At 31.1% G+C, this 21506-nt stretch overlaps 4 protein-coding genes across 7 annotated transcripts in view; 2 read left to right on the top strand and 2 right to left on the bottom strand.

The window, feature by feature from the left end:
• The window catches only part of LOC126776863 (torso-like protein), a 63233-nt gene extending 52627 nt beyond the window's left edge, over positions 1 to 10606 (top strand). For 2 of the 3 annotated variants that reach the window (XM_050499703.1, XM_050499705.1), the window contains exons 2-7: positions 32 to 150; positions 2508 to 2732; positions 3264 to 3386; positions 5306 to 5480; positions 7748 to 7882; positions 9453 to 10606. In XM_050499703.1, the coding sequence (XP_050355660.1) occupies positions 50 to 150; positions 2508 to 2732; positions 3264 to 3386; positions 5306 to 5480; positions 7748 to 7882; positions 9453 to 9713 (1020 nt within the window). In that variant the 5' untranslated portion in view covers positions 32 to 49 and the 3' untranslated portion in view covers positions 9714 to 10606. Of the gene's footprint in view, positions 1 to 31; positions 151 to 2507; positions 2733 to 3263; positions 3387 to 5305; positions 5481 to 7747; positions 7883 to 8628; positions 8764 to 9452 lie in introns of all 3 variants that reach the window. The other variant, XM_050499704.1, reaches the window with a different exon arrangement.
• The window catches only part of LOC126776726 (protein mini spindles), a 230730-nt gene that overhangs the window by 31894 nt on the left and 177330 nt on the right, over positions 1 to 21506 (bottom strand). The window lies entirely within an intron of this gene.
• LOC126776827 (tetratricopeptide repeat protein 5-like) overlaps positions 1 to 21506 on the bottom strand; it is a 233039-nt gene that overhangs the window by 198119 nt on the left and 13414 nt on the right. Inside the window, exon 8 of one of the 2 annotated variants that reach the window (XR_007669984.1) lies at positions 18142 to 20964. Coding sequence is in view for 1 of the 2 variants with exons in the window: in XM_050499656.1 (XP_050355613.1) it covers positions 20845 to 20964 (120 nt within the window). In the remaining variant the exon portion in view is untranslated. Of the gene's footprint in view, positions 1 to 17794; positions 20965 to 21506 lie in introns of those variants that run through there. The other variant, XM_050499656.1, reaches the window with a different exon arrangement.
• Positions 13751 to 17802, top strand: LOC126776856 (torso-like protein). Its single transcript, XM_050499699.1, has 5 exons — positions 13751 to 13928; positions 14928 to 15149; positions 15931 to 16225; positions 17011 to 17145; positions 17366 to 17802. Exons 1-5 carry the CDS (start codon positions 13798 to 13800, stop codon positions 17624 to 17626), a joined length of 1044 nt encoding a protein of 347 aa, XP_050355656.1. The 5' UTR covers positions 13751 to 13797; the 3' UTR covers positions 17627 to 17802.

The raw sequence follows: 21506 nt of genomic DNA, 5'->3' as shown, positions 1-21506 counted from the left end.
TGCAATAAATCTTACTTTTTTTTTGTTATAGTTGTTTAGAGTCGGTGTGATGGTGCGGTTGGCAGTGCTCCTGCTGGCGGTTGCACTGTGCCGCGCCGCCACACTCGACTCGGAGCTCGGCGTGGGCAAATCCATCAACATATTTATGAGGTATGACTCTTGTATTATGTTACTATTGCAGTATAGATAAGAAGATAAGAGTGCACGTTTGTTTGCGCACATATTTGTGCACTGTAATATGCTCTGCGCAATTGGCTAATGGCCGCCGTGGCCGAAATCAGGCCGAAGGATATTATTATTAACCTTTTAGGTTATTTTCAAGACACAGGGCTGTAAACGTTACCAATACTTCTACTTAGTCCAGCAGTGCTGTTCTGTAAGAACTCACTTCATCACTTACCCGAGAAATGTTTGCGTGTATTCATGAAATTTTATAATTATTATGGTCAATGTCGCATATTTTGACATTTCACTATCAATTTCTGCGGTGAGTTTCAAGGTTCTTTTTACAGAATAAACTGACTGCTTTTGAAATATCTTGAGAAAAAACCTTATATTCGCCTGATGTGCGGCTAAAAATTATGATAATAACTAATTATGTAATCTATGAAAATAAGATGTATGTTTCACAAATGTTATCAGCTAACATTATTATCACGTAACGTTTAGGAAGGCATCATTCATCTAACGAAAAAGGGCTATAAAATTCTCAGATGTTCTGAGAATTTTTATAGCCCTTTGTCAGCGATAGTAAACAGAAACCTCATCAACTCTTACGTGTTCCTAGCACTGAAGTCAAGATAATATTTATATTATTTGTTTATATATAGTGTTCGTATTTTTTATTAACGATGTTTAGCGAGTGGTTGGGGAAACATTGCTGTCTTCTTCTTTCGAATGTCAAATCAATAATGACAGAAAGAGCGATTAGTGTTTAACTAAACAGTCGCTAAACAACGTTTTTAAGTGAATCAGTTACATCCCAGTAGCATGAAATTTTAAAAAAGGAAATCATTCCTTTTGTAACGTATCTGACCATTTTATTATTGCTATTAAGGTGTATATAGACCAGTGTTAACAATAAAAAAAATTGGAAACAACGTTATATATTATAGTTCATTTTTTTTATTAAAAACAGTTGATAGTTCGAAGCTCAACGTGTAAATTAAAGTCTTCTTATAAAATTTTCAATAATGATTGTGTTCGAAAAACAGCTACAAACCGAACAATCGTTGTTATAAATAAATAACATAGTAAAATTATATATTTTTTATTTATCGTTTAATATAAAAAATATATTTGAAAGGCTTGAATTTATGACATATGTGTATATAATATTAAGCGCCAACTATAAAAAGAACTTAATACCTTTTAAGGCTAATAACTACAAACTATTTAATGTTTTTGTAATTCAAACAATGCGATACCAGATATTCATATTTCATAGCAACTATTTTATTTCCATATTCGTTTGTATATATGTATGTGTTATAATATAAATATTCGAATGACGCTCTTATAACCAGTGACATAACGGTTAATTTGTTTTGTTTTTATGAATGTACATACATTATAGTCGGTTTATAAGTATTTAAACAAAATAATTCAAAGCTCGTCAAGAATGATACCAGAAACTACTCCAAAATGTAGATTAAGTTATATTGTTGGAATTTAAATCGTTATATTTAAAATGTTTCCTAAAAACTATTATATTTTATAGGAAGAATTGAAAAAAAAAACAGCATACAATGAGATATTATTATTTTATTTTATATCTATTTTTTTTTTCTGGTGACTTAAATATATCGAATGTTTTGTTATGATGAAATATTCATTATGAAACAATTATCGACGTGGAAAAATATGGATTCGTAAAATACACAATAACAGTGTGATAAAGTCGTGTCTACATGACATATTTTTCGGAAAGAAAATATATATTGTGTAAAGATTTTTATATAGAAACATAAATAGAAGAGGTTATGTAGGTTATTAGATTTTCATATTCCACGCGATTCGCTAATAACTTGCTATATTATTCACTTAAAACCAAACCAACACTTACGCTATTGATTGACAAATTAGAAACGACCACCAATATCGCTTCAAATCCGCGATAACTTATTTTTTCATCTTCAACCCTTCTTCAATTGGAATAGCCATCAACTCAAAACATAATTTTGCATTCAAAAGATTCATATCTGCACGTTAGCAAACAGATTTATGAGCAGAGGTGACCCACTGGACAAACACGTGTGAATCTTAAGTAAATATTGGTTTGAGTTCTAGTAACTACTCTGCAGTGCAGGAAAACGTCGTAAGGAAACCTGCATGACCTCTGCTATTTATGTTTATATATAAATATATAGAAGAGAAATAATAAATTTATTTTTTAAAATGTTGAATTTCGCCCAAGAAAGAAGAGATGAATCACTGTACTAAATATTTATACCTATAACCACATAAAATTAGTACCCATATCTATCAAGTTATATATTATTTTCCAGATATGGCTATCTCAGTATTTGCATGCGAGTGGTTCCGCGTAATGACACAGACGGGTGGGTTTTCCGTGAGCCGACCGTCAGCGTGTTCCAGGATACAGAACGATTTGTGGTCGCGCCAAAGCCGCGTCAGGCCAAGACGCTCTTCGATGGAGACTTTCATATGGAATTTTGCGATAACTTGAAGCAACTACTACAGGCATATTTCAGGGATTTTAGTTTTGAAAGGTAATATATCACCACATAATGTAATATGATACATGATTGAAACATTCATATAAAAAACTATTCTATTAATGTAAGTAAGATAGATATATTAAATTAAAATAAAAAAAAAAAAACAAAATACTCATTACAGATTTATAGCAAAAACATGCCGTCTAAAAAATTGTCTTGTGGCGTTGTACCCAAGACGCTGGCACTATGCCTCTCTGCACCGCTAGATTCAGCCTTTAGGCTAAATAAGTGGGAGCTCTTGGGCACCAGAAGTGTGGACCAGTTTAGAAAGACCTTTTATGATTTATCAGATGATAAATAGATTAAATAGGTTTTGTTAAAGTTGCAACTTTATTGCCATGTCAAGTTTAAACATAACAAAGAAAGAGAAGGATAAATAATGACTTCAAAAAAATAGTTAAACTATTATATTTGCGATATTTCTTTTGTAATAATCGGATACACCAATTTTTTTTTCATAATAATAAAAACTGCATTTAATAATAAAATTTTATGATCAATTTCAAAAATATTTTTTTTCAGATTAGAACGACCATGGCGTGCGTTCACCGCCGGCTGGCCCACGGATATCATGGCCCGTAATCTTGGTATCAATTCTTCATTCATCAATGGTGACCATTGCTACGTCCTTGTAAGGGTTTCCAGGTAGGTTTTCAAACCATATTTTTTTCTCCACTAGTGATTACACTTCCAATGTCGTTACATTTTAAGCCCAGATAATATGATTCTTCCAGCGCCGTGTTTACACTGAGTCTCGGGACCACTTAGGTTTTTAAACTTCAATACCTTGGTACGAATTAAATAATATAAATACATATGTACCTAATGTTAAATTTAAGTAAAACCATTTGTATAACTTTAAATCAAATTAACAAAATTAAAGCTACGTTCTTTAATGAACATACATGAACATACTTATTACTCTTAGGAGCCACGGGACTCCATAGTGGGGGCAGGGCTAAAGCCCGGCGGGCAGCTTTCTATATTGCCTATATGAATTATTTAGGATTAAAGTCAACGGGAGATACTGTCTTGCCACTATTTTATTTCCATGGGATCATGATTATTAGATAACGATTTGTAAATATTCAATAATTTTTAAATCAATAAAATTGCTATTTTTCATTAACTTCTTGTGCTTTTTGAATAATTTTAATTGCATAAAAATCACTTTTTAATATCTTAGCAGAGTTTCCGTAAATAGATAATAATACGAATTCTAATGATTTCAATAAAAAAACCTAATCGTTTGACTAATTGAATATTAAACATAAATTAGTTGTCCTCAATTGCAATAGCACGAAATAATACGTGCCTTACTTGAAAGAAATAAGTAATAATTAATTGGCTAACAAAAGCAATTATTCCACGAACCTTAAGATTATGGATATTAAAATTACTTTAATATTTAACTTTACAGAAAACTATGAATTGATCATAGGACTTTTTTTTAGGGAAAACTAAATAAATTATTAAATCTCAAAATCGCCAATCCCAACATCTATTATAGCTTTGGGCTGTTGTCATTCTACTCACACGACAAATTTAATGATTTCATTAATAATAATAATGTAATAATAATAATAATAATGTCCTCCAGACCGATTTCGGCCACGGCGGCATATCTCTAGAGAGATTAGCCAACTACGCAGGAGATATTATAGTGCACAAGTGTGTGCGCAAACACAGGTGCACTCTCTATTCCTTAACTCTCATAATCAGATGGGACGGCAGTCGGACACGACCGGAACGAGTTTAGGCGCAGGACCAACGGCTTTACGTGCTTTCCGAGGCACGGGAGTGTTCACACTTTCAACTTCCAGACTCCGGGCTGCTACTGATAATTTTCTGACAGAAAAATCCAATAACTTTTTAGTGGCCCGACCTGGAAATTGAACCCAGGACCTCCGGGTCTGCGGCCTTATATCAAGCCACTAGACCAACGAGGCAGTCATTAATAATAATGTTATAAAAAACAACAATGAATAAAAAAAATCGGCTCAATTTTAATTAAATTAGGCCGAAGCTAATATAAAGAACACGTAAATCACATTCAAAGATCGCGCGATCCAATCCACTTAGTTTTCGAGCTTAATGCTCGGTGATAAAGTAGTTTTTTTTAACCGTGAGAAAATCTATATATGTGTTTGATAAAATTCTATAGCAAATACATGATGTAATTCTGCTACAGTAAGCATGTTGTTGACGCCTTCTCTTAAACAAGAGGCATTCTTGACCCGGTGATATGTACAGAATTTCCTTTATTTATTTAATTTTATGTTATTAGTAGGTGTACTGGCAAGTGGTCACCACCGCCCAAAGACATCGGTTATGTAAGAAATATTAACAATTCCGTACATCGTCAACGTTTTTTTATTTCTCAATATACTGACAATCAAAAAAACTTAATACATAGTTACGTATTATATGCTAGATATATTGTTAAAAAAATATATAATATCGGAGTTGAGTAACACGTGATTTTCGCGTCAGCAACGTTAGAATCAAAGTTGAACTGTAACGTTACTCTAAAAAATACTGTCATACCTCTTTAAATTTTCCAGGTTCCGTGAAACAGCAAAACTCAAAGATCTACCTCCAAACATCGCAGTAGAGGACGTAGTGAACGAAGCCATTCAAGATATTTCCATCGGGGACACAGTGTCGGTAGCGGACTTTATCAGAAAATATGGATCCCACTACATCGCGTCCTATGTCACGGGTAACTCCTTGTATCAGGTGAGACCATATAACCTAATCTTCTATTGTTTTCTAGATTTAACTTTTTTATGGTAGATCTCAAGAGTTGGAACATTTAAAATAATAATGTGAATCTTAACCGGAATTAGCTAGTTCAAACCAGAGAAGTGAGCTTTTATGTGATTTTAATTGATCTCGTGCTCGGCAGTAAACGAAATCATCGTGAGGACTTTACTTTAATATTGATACATGTTTAAACGTCCTGGGTAAAACCATAATTCAACGAATTTATGCCATGTTTCGTCTCGGGAGTGAAGGAAAACATCGTGTAGAAAAATTTATGGCACATAAAATTCTGACACATGTTTATGCAGCGTAGTGGAATAAGTTTCGAACCTTCTCGAGAGGAGAGGCCTATGCGCAGCAGTGGGACATTTTCAGGCTGTTAGTTCATTGGAAGATAGACGGGCAAATGCGACACCTGATTACCACCGCTCTTAGACATTGTCACTGTAAGAAATATTAGCCGCTAGCTGCCCCTCGTATCAAGATCCCAGACTACTGCTATGTAGAAATTTAATTATAGTCATTATTACCCAGAGTTACTATTTTTTTTATAACATTAGTTTAATTTCTGTCACGTCAATGCACAATCCTCCATGGAATCTAATATGTTATATTACCTACTCATCCTTAAAAAATGAACACGTTTGCCGGTAGAATAAATGATGACTAGGTGGTACCTATCCAAACGAAATGCACAGCGCCATACCGCTTGATTATACAAGAGTTATTTAGTTAAGAAATAAATCATTTATTGAGTATAGGTTTGTGTTAAAACTTTAAACGCTGGCGTAAATTATATTTGTTTATAAATAAAAAATAATGTAGGATTTCATTATTTTAAAAAGCAAAAACTCCTCGTTTTACTTCATTCTTGTGCCAAAAAAAAAATATTTCGAATGTATGTTAAGCTAATATAAATTGCGGTCCAAATACTATAACGATTTAGTCATTTCTAAATGGATAGAATCACGTGTAATACAACGCGCACAATAACGGAATAATGTTTATAAACATGCGCAGGAATTCTCTATATATTGAGAAAACTATAAGCAAGATTAAAGTAGTCGACTTTTTACGGCTTCAGACATTACGTTTAAACCTTATTTACACTCTATACAATACAATAAATTTGTCAGATATATAAGTATAATATCAATTGTCCCGTTAGGTTAGTGGCTAGCATAGAAGGCTACGGATCGCGCAGACATGGGTTCGAATGCCTCGAATCGGTTAAGCTAATAATTAGTTTTGTACTGACAGTGATATCTTTGAAGCATTCCGGAGATATAATTTTGTTTAATTTTGTTGTTGTAAAGATGTGAGTCCTGCGACTGGTCTGGTCCTAAAATAAAAACATGACACTTTAATTCACAAATGTTTTCACAAAAAGGTAATACAAATAAAAAAAAATTTATTAAATATAAATTTATTAATTTCAAATTCCAAATGTTCTCTTCTTATACAATATACGTAATAAATCAAGAAACAGCGACCGATGTAATTGTTGTCATTCAAGAAACGATTCAAGTAACGTGACTTTGTTTTCAAATTAAACGGATATTTTGCTTAGCGTTAACACGTTTTCATGATCCTTACGTTATATGTTTATGTTCTGACTTAAACCACACTAAAATAATTCTCGTCGGATTAACAATTCGCAATAATTTATTGCAACTTATTCAGTGCTGGGTTGTACTTAAGCGTACAGATTGTTTTGAGTGTGACGACGATGATAGTCATCATCGAACTTGAGACGTTTACATAAATTATTGTGCTATTGACGCTTTGCGATCTTCTTTTCGATGTAAAAATCCGTACCTTGTACATTTTACTAATTTATGACATAAACAGGCCATTTATGTGTGGGTTTGTTTAAGATCTGTACGCATTAGAATAACATGCGACACACATGTCAAATACCATGGTTTTTTTTCTTATTCCAAAAAAAATAAAATTTTTATGATTAAATTTAAAAAAAACAAATGTAATGTTATTACCTATGATGATTTCATTGTCCTGGCAGGTACCACATTACTCATAATTCTACCGCCAAACCAGTGTTATGTCAGACACATCTGATTAAAAATTATAACAAGTTTAATTTTTCAAACTGGCAATACTGTGTCCAAATGTCACAAACTTGCAATACAGCGAACAATGTCTATGAACAAAGGTCACTTAGCGAATCAATCAAGGGGATCAACAATTTTCGTCTTTTATTCATTATGGTTATTGTTTAGGTATTCGTGTTTTCTCGTGGCGTGTACTCGCGGATCAAAGAGCGAGTGAAGTCACGAGGCGTGTCGGATTTACCGACCAGCGAAATGAGCAACTATTTCTCGCCTTTGTTCGCTGAACACGTCGGAGCGGTCAAGGTTTGAATCGAAGTGCTTGGTTCTGTTTGCTAAAATACTATTAAATAAAAAAATCTATTATTCCCACTACAATTACTTGAGTATATCTAAGTATTTCACTTTATGTTTAGTTTATTTTTAAATCAGCATTAATTATTCTAGTTATTAAGTATTAATAAACAATTAGGTATAACAGGAACAAATGAAATACTTATCCGATATATTATTTTTAATAACTTTATCGCGATAATCATAAAGTTTTTTTAATGATGGTAACATTATCAAACAGAATCAAGCTATTGAACAAGTTGCATCCATTTTGTCTATTCTATATTTATGCTTGACATGGATGAGGCTTTATTTCAAAGAAGGCTTAATACATGTCTTCTTGCAACCCATTTTCTATTTCTTTCTTATCATTACATCTCTCATGAGCATGTCTTGTGATCATTAATTATTGGTCTTCATTAAATGCATTCACATTTTCATTAAATTACTTTATTTTTCATTTAATATACTTTAAAATATAAAAATAAAGTATGTCTTTTGTATATGTTAATATACAAAACACATTAAATGTACACAGTAAAGTAAATTTACTACGTATTAAAATAAAATTATAATAGGATCGAAATAGAAAAGAGGTTCGTGTTCGATTAAAACCTTGGCAGAGAACCGCGAGTGCACGCCCTACAAAACAAATTCACTGACATTTGTCAAACGGCGACCTTATAAATACGTGAATCTTGTCTATGCTCTCACTCCAGGTGTTTGTGTTCTCTAGAACCGCATACTCTATGATCAAAGAAAGACTTAAAAGCAAGGGCGTTGCGGATATAACTGCTAAGGAGTTGGAAGGTTACTTCTCACCTTGGCAGGCCAAACACATTGGCCAAATTAAGGTAAAATTATCTTTTTAGCATTTGCAATAAAGTGAATGCATTGTAACTCCATTAAAAAAACGATAACAATTAATAAATTTATTTTTTTTTTTACTTTGAGTTAGTGATAAAAATAAAACTAATTTTTTTCATAGGGCATACTTTAATTACATTATAATGTATTATTGCATGAGCATGACATGAATAAACTTAGAAGCCATTTTCATATTTATTCATAACTCATTACACATCAATCATTTTATCTAAAATTCTTGTATTATTTTGTATTACCCTTTAAATATCCTAATGATAAATTAATCTAAAAACAAATTATTCTTACTTTGATCTTTTAAAATTGAAACCTTTATTGGTATCCTTTTCAAGTTATTTTTCTTTAAATATTTTAATATAATAATTAATTAATAGCTTTAAATTTGCTTAACTAACATGATTAAAAATACTTTTTTATGCCCTCAAATAAACATAGTAATATTATATATTATTTTTATGGACTTGTAATTGTTAACGATTAACTTTATTTAATGACTATTTATAATGTGATGCTTTTACGAATGATGTGATAAACTATAATTAATAGAAAATTTGTCAAAAAACCTTTTCAACCCCTATCTAATGTGTCTACTGTCGGTTGTCCGAAATAAAATAAATAAATAAATAATTTAAATCATAATTCACTCAAACATTTTCAGGTGGCAAGCGGTAACAAAACGGTAGAGAGCTGGGCCATGAAGCGTCTAAGAGTACACTACTACATATTCTCCTACCCCAGCTTATTAAAACTACACGGAGAGCCGACCCTACTGAGAAACTTAGATACGTTACTGGGAAATGAAGCTTTATTACAATTAGAATTAAAGACATTATCGCCTGCATTCAAAGATATAAAGAAGAGAAAGTGGTTCGAAGAAGTAATAGACAATTATTTAAAATTGTGGGAGAGTAATATGTGATAATGGTGATAGAAAATTTAGTTAATTTAAGTAATTTAGTCGCTTTACAAAGTTCGAAGGACAAATGACAATATATATGTATTATACAGAACACAATGTAGAAGTGACAAAAATATTCTTTCGACTTTAATTTATTTACTGTTATTAATGAGAAAAAAAAGTATTAATAAATACATTCTTATCGTAAATTCCATTCCAATGATCAATACAGACATTATTTTGTAAATATCACTTTTATTAAACTCTGCATCTTTATTATCTGTGCAAATAAACAAAAAAATATATATAAGATTGACGTGTTTTTGAAACTGGCAACAAAATTATTCAAAAAGATTCGATATTAAAAAAAAACATTTTCGTTTTCGTATGTGATAAAAACAACAAAAGGGTGTATACATTTTGAAAAATGATTAAAGATAATTTGTTTAAATAATATTTTATAAGTATAACATGTAGTATTCAGTATGTGATGTCAGTTACACGTGGTTATTTATAATAAAATGTTATATGGAAAACTTTATCCTTACATAAATGTGCCTATAAAAATATATAGTATAGAGAAATCATTATTTTAAAAATTACATGAATTACTATATTTTTTAAATCAATATTTACTACATTTAAATAATGATAATGATAATTTGTACACAATAAATATGCAATACTTTGAAATTAATGAAAACATAATTTTATAACCTTTTTTTCATAGGAAAGTGACATGGTAAATATTACTATTTTTATATAATCTATGTGCAATAATATTTAGTATAATATCCAATTATGTACAAATAAAAATGCGGGATCAATATATGAATGCATTTACACAAACACAATGCGATGTAAATATTACCTGAAATAAGTTATAGGCAGAATAAAAACGATTAATGACTGAATTGACTTGTTTTTTTTAAGTAATTATTTTTTTTTTAAGTTTTTTTTTTTCAAATATTTCTCGTATCTTATTTATTTATAAGGTTTGCTAGCGACTTTTACGCTGGACATTCTTATATACATACAATTTAATACATCCACTGATTATGTAAAATCATTTAAAAGCAAACATTACATGCTAATTAAAATAATTACTTGCTATAAAAAGAACAGTAAGATAAAAAAAAAACGAAGCATGAGCAAAATAGAAAATTAAAGTTTTTTTTTTTTATTTATTTTTTTTTTTTTAAATAAAACTTCTTAATTTAAATACCTATAGTATATATTAAATAGAAAGGACGGCTACAAATGCTAATGCTACTTTGTACGATTTTAATTTATTGTCTATCCTTAACCCTATAATATGGTAATTTGAATGTTATTCATTTTTAGTAAAACAATCATAGTTCCATCGTATGTAAGTAAATCAGTATATTTCTATGTATGTAGGAAAGTATTTTTTTTAAATGGGAATATATATTATGAATTTTCGCCCGCTTTTTCTCCTTTTCTATATCCATGACAACCTGTACGCAAATTTTCATGATAATCGATTTCGCAGTTAAAACGTGAAAAACAAACAAACACAAGGATCATCAAAACATCAATTATTGTTTTTCATCATCATTATTAACACCCAATCCACCGCTGGACAAAGGAATCTTCCACCTTCTTCAAGTCATCGGTTGACTTGAGGCTGGCTTGAGGGCGCCCCAAGCTGTGTTTGCCAATCAGCGATCTCCACTCAATGACTCGTCTGATCCAATTATCGGTTCTTCGACATACGGGTCCAGCCGACTGCTACTTCAGTCTACTAACTTTGCAATCTGGCGGTATCACCGGTTCTTTTCCGGGTAATCTCATTTCTGATTTTATACTCTGAATATATGTTTGGCTTTGAAGGCATACAAAACTATTTTTTGGTTATGTATTTATTATTTCATTAATTTATTTTCAAATATGAATAATGAATAACATAAATAAAACAAATTTGAAGTTAATAGTATATAAAATATATTTTAGTAAGACTGATATTGCATTATTTTTTATACTCGATAACTAGATTCGAAGTTTCATCGTTCCTTACACACAGAATCAGTTCCACAGTGTTCGCGAGAAGAAAAATTAGACGTGTAACAAACACTAATATCGATTGATTACATTTTTAATTATTTATTAAAAACATGTTAAATAAATAAAATAAATAAATAAAAGGCACAACCATAGTCTGATCTATCCTCATTATAAAGCATTCCCCAAAAAAATGGTAACACAACATTAATAGCGTTACAGTTTTACATCGCATACAATCCACAGATAAGCTCCCTGTTGGCTTGACCCAATTAACGTATACATCCGTCCTGATCCATGGTTTATGATGAAATGAGGTTATTATCTAAATCACGGGCTTATCAAAAGCAAACCTATGTGTGACCGATAATGTGTCATTCAACTTTATCATTTAGAATAATTACCATTCATAACTATTGTCTAAATTTTGGAATAATGTGCTAAAACCATATTAAAAATATTTTTGTATTGTTTATATAGATAGCACAATTCTCTGAAACTGTTTAAAGTGTTTATAACTAATTAAATTTTAATTTTCAATCTGAGGTCATTGCTTGAAGGTGATGGCAGTGGTAATGATGATGAGATGATGATTTTCGCGGCCAACCAACTAGCGACTAGCCAAATACACGAGACATTTATGTACACAAGTGTGTGCGCTAACGCAAGTGCACTCTTTATTTTCTCACTCGGCAAATCTGACAAGACCGAAGAGAATTTAAGCGCAGGACCAACAGCTTCACGTGTTTTTCACCGCACGAGATTTTAGACTAAATATTGCCTGATAGCATCAAGCTATATGTACTTTAATGAGGTTATGATGGTGTGAGCCTATATCAGCTATTATCCCAAAATATAATATCAATTTATTAATGAACATAACTCTTATGTATCTAGAATGAAATAGTCGAACTAGACAACTATTATTTAATATAAAATGTCAGAATATTTATAAAAACCATATTCCAGTGCGATAAATGTTAATTCACGCGAAAAGTTCTCCGGGTTATCGGTAAACGTGCCACAAGAGTTTATGTTAGACCTTGATTTTTGTACGTTTGTTCACTACTAATACAATTTAAATGGGACAAATTATTATTAGATGCTATATTGTAGATAAGTTACATGTCATTAATTTAAATAATAAGTTAAGTTCCAACTACAACAGAAATTAAGGTCACGGTAAGGTTAGGAATCGTCGAAACTGACTGACGATTTTTTCTGATTGCGAAGGTTTGGAAACAAGCTAAGTGTCCGACTTTGTCCGAGGTAGGCTGATGGACAGATGGGTCAACTGATGGTAAGTGGTCACCACAGCATACAAATATTAGCGCCATAAGAAATATAAACCATTCCTTACATCACTAATGCGCCTTGATAACTAAGATGTATGTGCTTTTCACTTGTAGTCACTCTGGTTTACTCAACCTTCCAATCAGAACACAACAATATTACCTATTGTCGCTTGACGGTAGAATATGTAGAAAATATATGGTTCTTTATGGCCGAATATGAAATAAATTATAAATACAAATTAAGCACATCTCGTACTTGTTCGCAATTAAACTCTCGTCATTCCGTTAAGGTCCGACTGTTAAGGTCTATGTATTTTATGCCAATGGGTGTTCTCTTTTAGTGACAAATTAAATCGTAATGATATTACATACATTTGAAGTATAAATATATCTAAAAAAATATGTGTTGCACATTTTATACATAAGACACGTAGAATTAAATAATTAAGAAAAAATATAAAAACATAATCTTTTCACTCCATTTATTTCGCTGTCAGTAGTATTATTAACGTCAATACGCTCTGAAGTTTGTTTAAATTTTCACAGACCGACGGAATGATATATAAAAATAATAATACTGTCAATAAACTATACCTTACAATGCTCAAACTAATAATTTCGAACGGTTACATACAAAGGCTTGTATCATTGATATATAACTAATCTCTTGGGTCAAGTTCACACTGTTTACTCATCAACATTAGCAAAATGTTAAAAAAATCTCAGTTAGAACGCCGCCTCCACGCGGCGAGTATCGTACTATGTGCACAATCTGAAACTACCTTTACATGACTGTGTTGCGTCTGAAGATGTTTTTGTGGTTTCTTGCTGCTTTCTTCTGTTGTGGCCTGTGCGAGAGCGAGGAAGGAGACCTTAGTTACAGTTTGAACATAGGAAACGCGATTGATGTTTTTGCAAAGTAAGTTTTATAATTCGATATTAAATTTCGCTAGTGATATTATTGTTTCCAAATCATTTGGTCTGGTTTGTTTTGATTATTAGATAACAAGTTTATTGTTTTGCAATGAAATAGATAATGTGTGTATTTTCAGAGATTCTGTTTTATTATTTAACTTATTTGCTTTAATTTATTAAGTAGATTATACAACCAATTTCACTTGAGTTAAATTTGTTAATTTTTAGATACGTTTTGATATTTCCCTCGTATCAATATTTTATTGTTAAGCACAATATAATTTTAAAACAATGATGTGACTAATTTATATCACTAAGAAAGTTATTTGTAATTACTCACACTTGATCAGTCTAATTACTAAATTATTAATAAAACTATAAATAAAACCAAACGAGTGGGTTATTCCCGCCAAAATATAACATTACTCCCTTCCTCTAACTCTTTTTTATTAGCATTTAAACAATTTATGAAAGAATGTACTAATAAGCAAGAATTAAAAAGAATGAAAGCAAATTAAATATTTACTGTTTACAACTTTTTCTAAACTAAAGTCTATCTGTGATAATGGTGATGTCACCCTGACCGTCCACAGCGACCATTCGACAACATAGTGCACAAAAACACAAGTGTTTGATCGGAAAGAGTTCAGGCACAGGACCAATGGCTATACGTGCTTTACGAGGCATGGGAGTGTAAATACTGCCAGTTTTTAAAATCCGGGCTACTGCTGAGAATTTCACGTTAAAAAGCCTTTTAACTTTTATCACAGTCGATTGGCAGTCGATATCCATATTATGTCCTACCTACGTACGTACTATACCAAAAATCACACCAGCGTGACATAAATAATATTATAATAAAAGATTAGCGCCATCTATTGGTACTTGGCTGTAAACCGCTAAACAAATTCCTTTAATCATTTCAATTAATGTAATAAAACATAATAATATTTTTGTTAGCATTATTTGTGTTAGTAATTTATAGTAATAATTATTAAAACAGCTATGGTGATCTATCACAAGTAACGCAAGTTGTGTCAGCCAATTACGAAGATAGTGATAATGATGTGGAAACAGAACTATTCCACGAGAAGAACATCAGGGTTTTCGAAAACGTCACCAGCAAGGAGACTCCCGGCGACCTGGGGATTGACATGAACATACTCCTTTGTGAATCATTCGACGATTTACTCGCCAAGTACTTCCAGAACTTCAAAATCGAAGGGTAATCAACAAGTATCTTTATTTAAATAAAACATAGTAACTTAAAAAAATATTGCTTCAAATACAAATTTTTACGCTTTGTGCAAGCCCGTCTGACTCTATTGCCAAATAGCAATACTTCGTATTGTTGTGTTCCGGCTTGAAGGGTTAGTGACAGACACATGGGACATAACACCTTAGTTAACAAGGTTGGTGGTGGACTTGTGATGTAAGGAATTTAGGTTAATATTTCTTACAATGTTAATGTCTATAGAAGATTATGACCACTTAGATGGTGTATTTGCCAGTCGACCTATCTATGTTTATGTTATGTTTTAACCATTGGGCTCTGTCGGTCTTCAGTCTGGTGGTAGAACTTTGTGCAAGCTCGTCTGGGTAGGTACTGCCCACTCATCAGATATTCTACCGCTAAACAGCAGTACTTGGTATTGTTGTGTTCCGGTTTGAAGGATGAGTGAGCCAGTGTAATTACAGGCACAAGGGACATAATATCTTAGTTCCCAAGGTTGGTGGCGCATTGGTGATGTAAGCGATGGTTAACATTTCTTACAATGCTAATGTCTATGGACATTGGTGACCACTTACCATCAGGTGGCTCATATGCTCGTCCGCCTTCCTTTTCTATAAAAAAAGCCAGCTTCATATAAATATTTGATGTAATTTAACAAGTTATTTTGTGACCCATGTTAACATTTGTTTGCATTTAGTAATCTTTTTATTCCTATCTGTAAAACCTAACTCACTCATTCATAATTCAAACATAACAGCTGATCTGCTTTTAGTACAGAAAGACCATGGAAGGCGTTCTTAGGTGATTGGATAAATGACGAAATCATGAGGACTTTCGGCATGGAATTCGACTTGGAACGGGACAACTGTTGCTATGTCCTCGTCAAACTGTCAAAGATACACAAAACAGTTAAAATGGACGTCAATAACAATTTCTTTTTGAAGGAATATGTTCGAAGAGAAATAAACAGCTTGAACGCTAATGACTCCACAGCCGTGAGGCGTTTTATGAAGAGCTATGGGACGCATTACATTGATTCTTTCGTCACTGGAAACTTTATTTACCAGGTTGGAGACATATTACATAGCATCGATGTATTATAATCCGTACAGGTCTTTGTTTTTTTTATCAACTCACTATATACTTATTCATTATGACAGAGGTAGCTAGGTATCTATTTATTTATTTATTTATGGTCGTAAATACAAAAATGATTGCAAAACACGTGCGTCGCATTCGACGGTCAATCATCTACTCCGGCATAGATAGATATCCGGCATAGATTTATTCTGGCGTAATGTATAACTTATACATTCTCTTATACAATATAAGTTATATATACATTAAATGAAATCATAGGCTATTTAGTATTTTTTTACTGTTTTAACAAATTCCTAACAATTGATATTCCATTGTATGAAATTTTTTTGTTCACTTTTTTAATAAAAATTAAAATTGAAAAAAGGTAATATTATTCGCATACCATTACCAAGTAATTTCCACTAAGCCACCTAATGTACGATTCCATTTGCGTTTACTTTAATTTTTCTTTTCATTTTGGAACGTAAACGTACAAACGGGTCAAGAATGGCTGCAAATGTCCTTACATTTTTTCATAAAAATAGATTAAATAATAAATAAAAAATTAAATAAAGATCTTGCAATTATTTATAAGAACATGTCCATGAAACACCGAAAATAATAATAAGCACGCCTAAGTGTGATGGCATTGTTCAGTCCGTCATTATTTTATATTTTAAATACGAATGAATTGCGAAATTGTTTTAATATTTATTTGTAGCCCAAATAAAATCTCATTTAAAAGTATCTTTGCTTTTTTCAAAACTTCCAGGTATTCAAATACAAGAGGCCCGGATATAATCTCCTAAAAGCATATATCAAAGTTCGTGAGCAACGGAAATCCAACTTTGGCAATTTAAGATTTTACTTCTCATCATATTTTCTCAAGCAAGTTGGAGAAATAAGAGTTAGTGTGTTGTAATTATTTTTATTAAATACCTATTGAGCGCGAGAAACACAAATAGACATGCCAGAATTTGAGTCCAAAATCTTAGATTAAAATCCACAGGCAGGCATGTTCAAAAATCGAAAATATAGCAATTTATTATATTCATGAAACTTTTTAATTCATTTTTAGTGTTAGTATTCAAATTCCAAGTATTTATCGTAGAAAACATATTTTACAGATTGCCAGCGGCAATAAAAGAATAGAACGATGGGCCCGGAACAATCTTCTAGATAGTCAATACCTATATTCAAGACCTAGCCTCCTGAGGGTGCACTACAATCCCATTCTAGCGCACAAACTCAACGGAATGTTGGATAACGAAGCGCTTTTGGGATTAAATTTAAAAATATTAGGACCTTTATTTAAAGATCAATACAAGAGAGAAAAATACAGAGAAATTGTTGAGAACGATATGAAACTTTGGGAAGTAAATGCATGAAAATATAAAATAACATATAATTAAAAAAAAAAACACATTTTGGTGCAAAAGATTGATAAAAGGAACGTTATGGCACAAATTATGAAGTTCGTAGCAAGAATAGTTTTTAATACCAAATAATAAAACCTCAAACTTATAAATACCAGTATTTAAAAAAATAAAACTAAGTAAGTGTACATTTTATTTTATTTCGTTTAGAAGTATTGACACCATTGGTTACATTTTGACATTACATAATATTAGTGTATGAAAGCATTGTGTAATTTATTTTAGTTACAAATTAGTGACAAAATAATTAAACCTTTTAATCTTAATTATTATGTAAATGATTTTATTCTTGTTCAATCATTTTGACATTATAATTTTAACTCCAAATTTTGATACCTTTGCCTAGCTCTGTAGAACGTCGAAGTGAAAAAAAAAATAGCTTCAAATTACATTTTATTAAAATAGAGATTCAAATCCAATTCAAAATTTTAATCTCATCCATATGCTCATTTCACTTTAAGTGAAACATAATTTGTTTTAAACTTTTACGGTCTTGATTATAAACACCGATTTCTCACTCTGTCATCATTGATTTGACATTTGAAAGAAGAAGACGGCATTGTTTAACTAATCACCATCGTTTAGAAAGAAACATAGCCGATAGAGTAATACATTAATTCTAACAATACTTTGAGATCTTAAATCAGCTTAAATGTCTCTAAACTAAACTAACGGGACTCTTTCCGTGCTAAGAAGTTAGTTTAGTTAAGACACAGCATACCGACACAATAATTATTACTACCGTTACTGTAAAAAGTTGTATGTGAAAATTCAATTGCAAATTCTAATTTCAAAAAGTCTTATCGTATTAACTAGCTGTGCCCTGCTGTTTGGCACGCGTTAAATTTGTGTCATATGACACTAAAAAAATATACGTGTATAATAAGAAAATTATATTAATCAATCAGAGAAATAATAAATTTCACTTACAACTTTTTTCACCAACAATAACGAAATATCATAAATACATTTTTTTTTTCTCAAAGAGTATATCAATAGAGCGAAATAAGTTCAATATAAAATGGTATTATTTCATTATTCTTGTGCATTGTACAAATTTATAACAAACATCCCAAATCAGCCTCAGGGCATATACATTTTGCACCCTGTTCCCGACATTATATTACGCAATTTATAATTAAATTACATTGTATAATATAATTACGAAATTTATAATAATTTATACATACAGATTATATTTAAGTAGATATTATAATTGAAAATATTTTTAAGGAATCTTTAGACTCGCAATAAATTATATATATATATATATATATATATATGTATATATATGTTAAATATCTAAATAATATTGGGACATATACTTTGGCCGCTTCTAAATAGTTTCACACAAGCTTCTAATCTAAACAAATTTATACCAAAATACTTTTTTTTTTTGAGGAAAACGCTTCATAAAATACTTTTTTTTTAAAAGTGAATAGTAGGTAAATCTAAATAAACGTGTGCACACATAACTAACAGTCGAAAAGAGGTCCTGTCATTTGATAAAAAAAAAAAAACAAATAAAAAATTTTCACTTTACAAATAATTTTGGCAAATTTATTCTCATCTTTATATAAAATACTAGAATAATAATTCTTTTGAAAAAATACAAGTTGCAGAAAAATTTTCATTTCATAAAATATGATTTTTACAAACAGCTGTTTGGTTTGCACACTTGCAAATTATACACTCAGGATAGTAGGCTTCACTAGAGTGTTGTTATGCGTTGGTGAATGTTTTGCGTAGCGGGAAAATAATAAAATAGACAAAAATTCCATGATATTCGTATGACAATAATAAAAAAAAAAGTTACATTACACCTTTATACAAATTAAAAAAAAACTTACATACATATATATGACGTCATCATTTTTTTTTCTAAACAAAAAAAGTCGCAGTTCTAGTTTTTTAATTCCATTCAGATATCGAATTAGCGAAATATATTATAATAAAACAATATATAATAATTGAAAATATATAATAATTAATACAGGTAGGTAATAAAAAAATACGGTTTGTCTATGGTTGTTTCCCACGGTTTGGTTTAAGTCCGTCACGGCATACGAGTTGTTACCCCCAAGTTAATGTCCGTCACCAGAATATTAGAAACATTTTCTTGTAAAATGATCATTAATCAGACGCTTTTCGTCAAACATTAGAGAACCCGAAAACAATTATAATTCGATTTTTTTATTATATTAATAATTTTACAAAAGTTTAGACAATTAGCCACAATATATAATATAATATCTTATAGTAACACATTATAAGGCGTTGATTAAATCTACTTGAATAGAATTACAAAGCAAATAGATATCAAAATTAAATTAGCGAATTTTTAACATATAACGATATAACCATAGACACGGTATTTACAATTGATTATGTATGTATATATTTTAATTTCTAGTAGCCTTTTGGTATCCCGTGCAGGTCAAAGGCCTCATATTCATATCAACATCCCCATTCCACCCTATTAAATATTTTTAAGACCAGTCTTCATGTTAGATGGTCCAATAAATAATTGATCCACAAAATTTAAGCTATCCAATTCACTGGCAATTAACTATTGGCAATTAAATTGATTTCAAACAAGCATATCTAATTAGTTAGTGTTTAGCAAACGGAGATATATTAAAATTTTAAAGTTATCATAGAAATCGGTAAGAAAAATACATTTTATAACAAGTCTTTTTAACTACTCTTGATACTTTAAAAACTATACTATATCTAAGGTTGTGACATCATCGTGCATTATTTTAACTTTCGAATTACAGCATGTTCATTCCATATTGTTATCATTTATAAACATATCATACATATTGGAATGGACTCTAATAAATGTATAATAGTGAAATTAACACAAAAATCTAATCACATTAGGATATAACATTTATACGATCAATTATGTAGGTATGTACTACAATTGACCAAACAAACATTTGTCAAACTCATCCAATGTTTGACAAAATATTTGGACAATGTTGGGTTTAATGATCATGAAATAACTGAAATCTTCTTAAACATATGTTTAAAACCAACATTTTTTCCAACAATTTGGTCAAGCACACACGCATAAGGCGTACGAATTAAAGAGATCCAATCGTCCAGCACACATGCCGCAAAAACTCCTAATAAAAACGCATGTAGCGTCTCGACCCGCACCGTCAGTTTATCTCGTACGTGCTCGTAACACGCGTGCTCGCAAACTGGCTGCGACTGACACGTTTGCCGTTCACCAACAAAAACATTGGATTATTGACGCGTATCGATTTAAATTCAAAAGGCTGAAAGAGGAAACGATTAACACAATTATATAATTTTTAATACGCAAACATATAAACCTAAAATTTGTGATTATAATTCATCTCGTGCTTGACGGTGAAGGAAAACATCGTGAGGTAACCTGCATGTGTCTAATTTCATTGAAATTCTGCCACATGTGTATTCTACCAACCCGCATTGGAGCAGCGTGGCGGAATAAGCTCTAAGCCTTCACCTCAAAAAGGGAGAGGAGGCCTTAGCCCAGCAGTGGGACATTAACAGGCTGTTACTGTACTGTATATAAACAAAAATCTTGACACTTTAGTGAAACATTTGAGACGGAGAGCATTTGTCCGTTTGAAAACAATCATCGAGTCTATCAATTGTACGGTTTCTTTGCATCTCAAATAAATATTAAATACCTCTAAAAATATCTCCGTAAAATTAACCGTATGATGTTTGACGGTTACTGTAAAACTTTATAAAAATTGTAAAAGCTGTTATGACGGCCCCAGAGGAGCGCTGACAAATTGATTTTCTAATTGTTTCTAAATTGAGATCGTCC

This window comes from Nymphalis io, chromosome 21 (assembly GCF_905147045.1).
Source record: "Nymphalis io chromosome 21, ilAglIoxx1.1, whole genome shotgun sequence".
NCBI classification, from domain to species: domain Eukaryota; kingdom Metazoa; phylum Arthropoda; class Insecta; order Lepidoptera; family Nymphalidae; genus Nymphalis; species Nymphalis io.
The sequence above is the reverse complement of the archived record's forward strand: the minus strand, read 5'-3'. Positions and strand labels throughout refer to the sequence as shown.

Bases quoted from the DNA above. Each gene is read 5' to 3' on its own strand.
- LOC126776856 (XM_050499699.1), top strand. From the start codon at position 13,798: ATGACTGTGTTGCGTCTGAAGATGTTTTTGTGGTTTCTTGCTGCTTTC. The intron at 13,929-14,927 runs GTAAGTTTTATA...TTATTAAAACAG, and splicing joins GCGATTGATGTTTTTGCAAA to CTATGGTGATCTATCACAAG. The intron at 15,150-15,930 runs GTAATCAACAAG...ATCTGCTTTTAG, and splicing joins CAGAACTTCAAAATCGAAGG to TACAGAAAGACCATGGAAGG.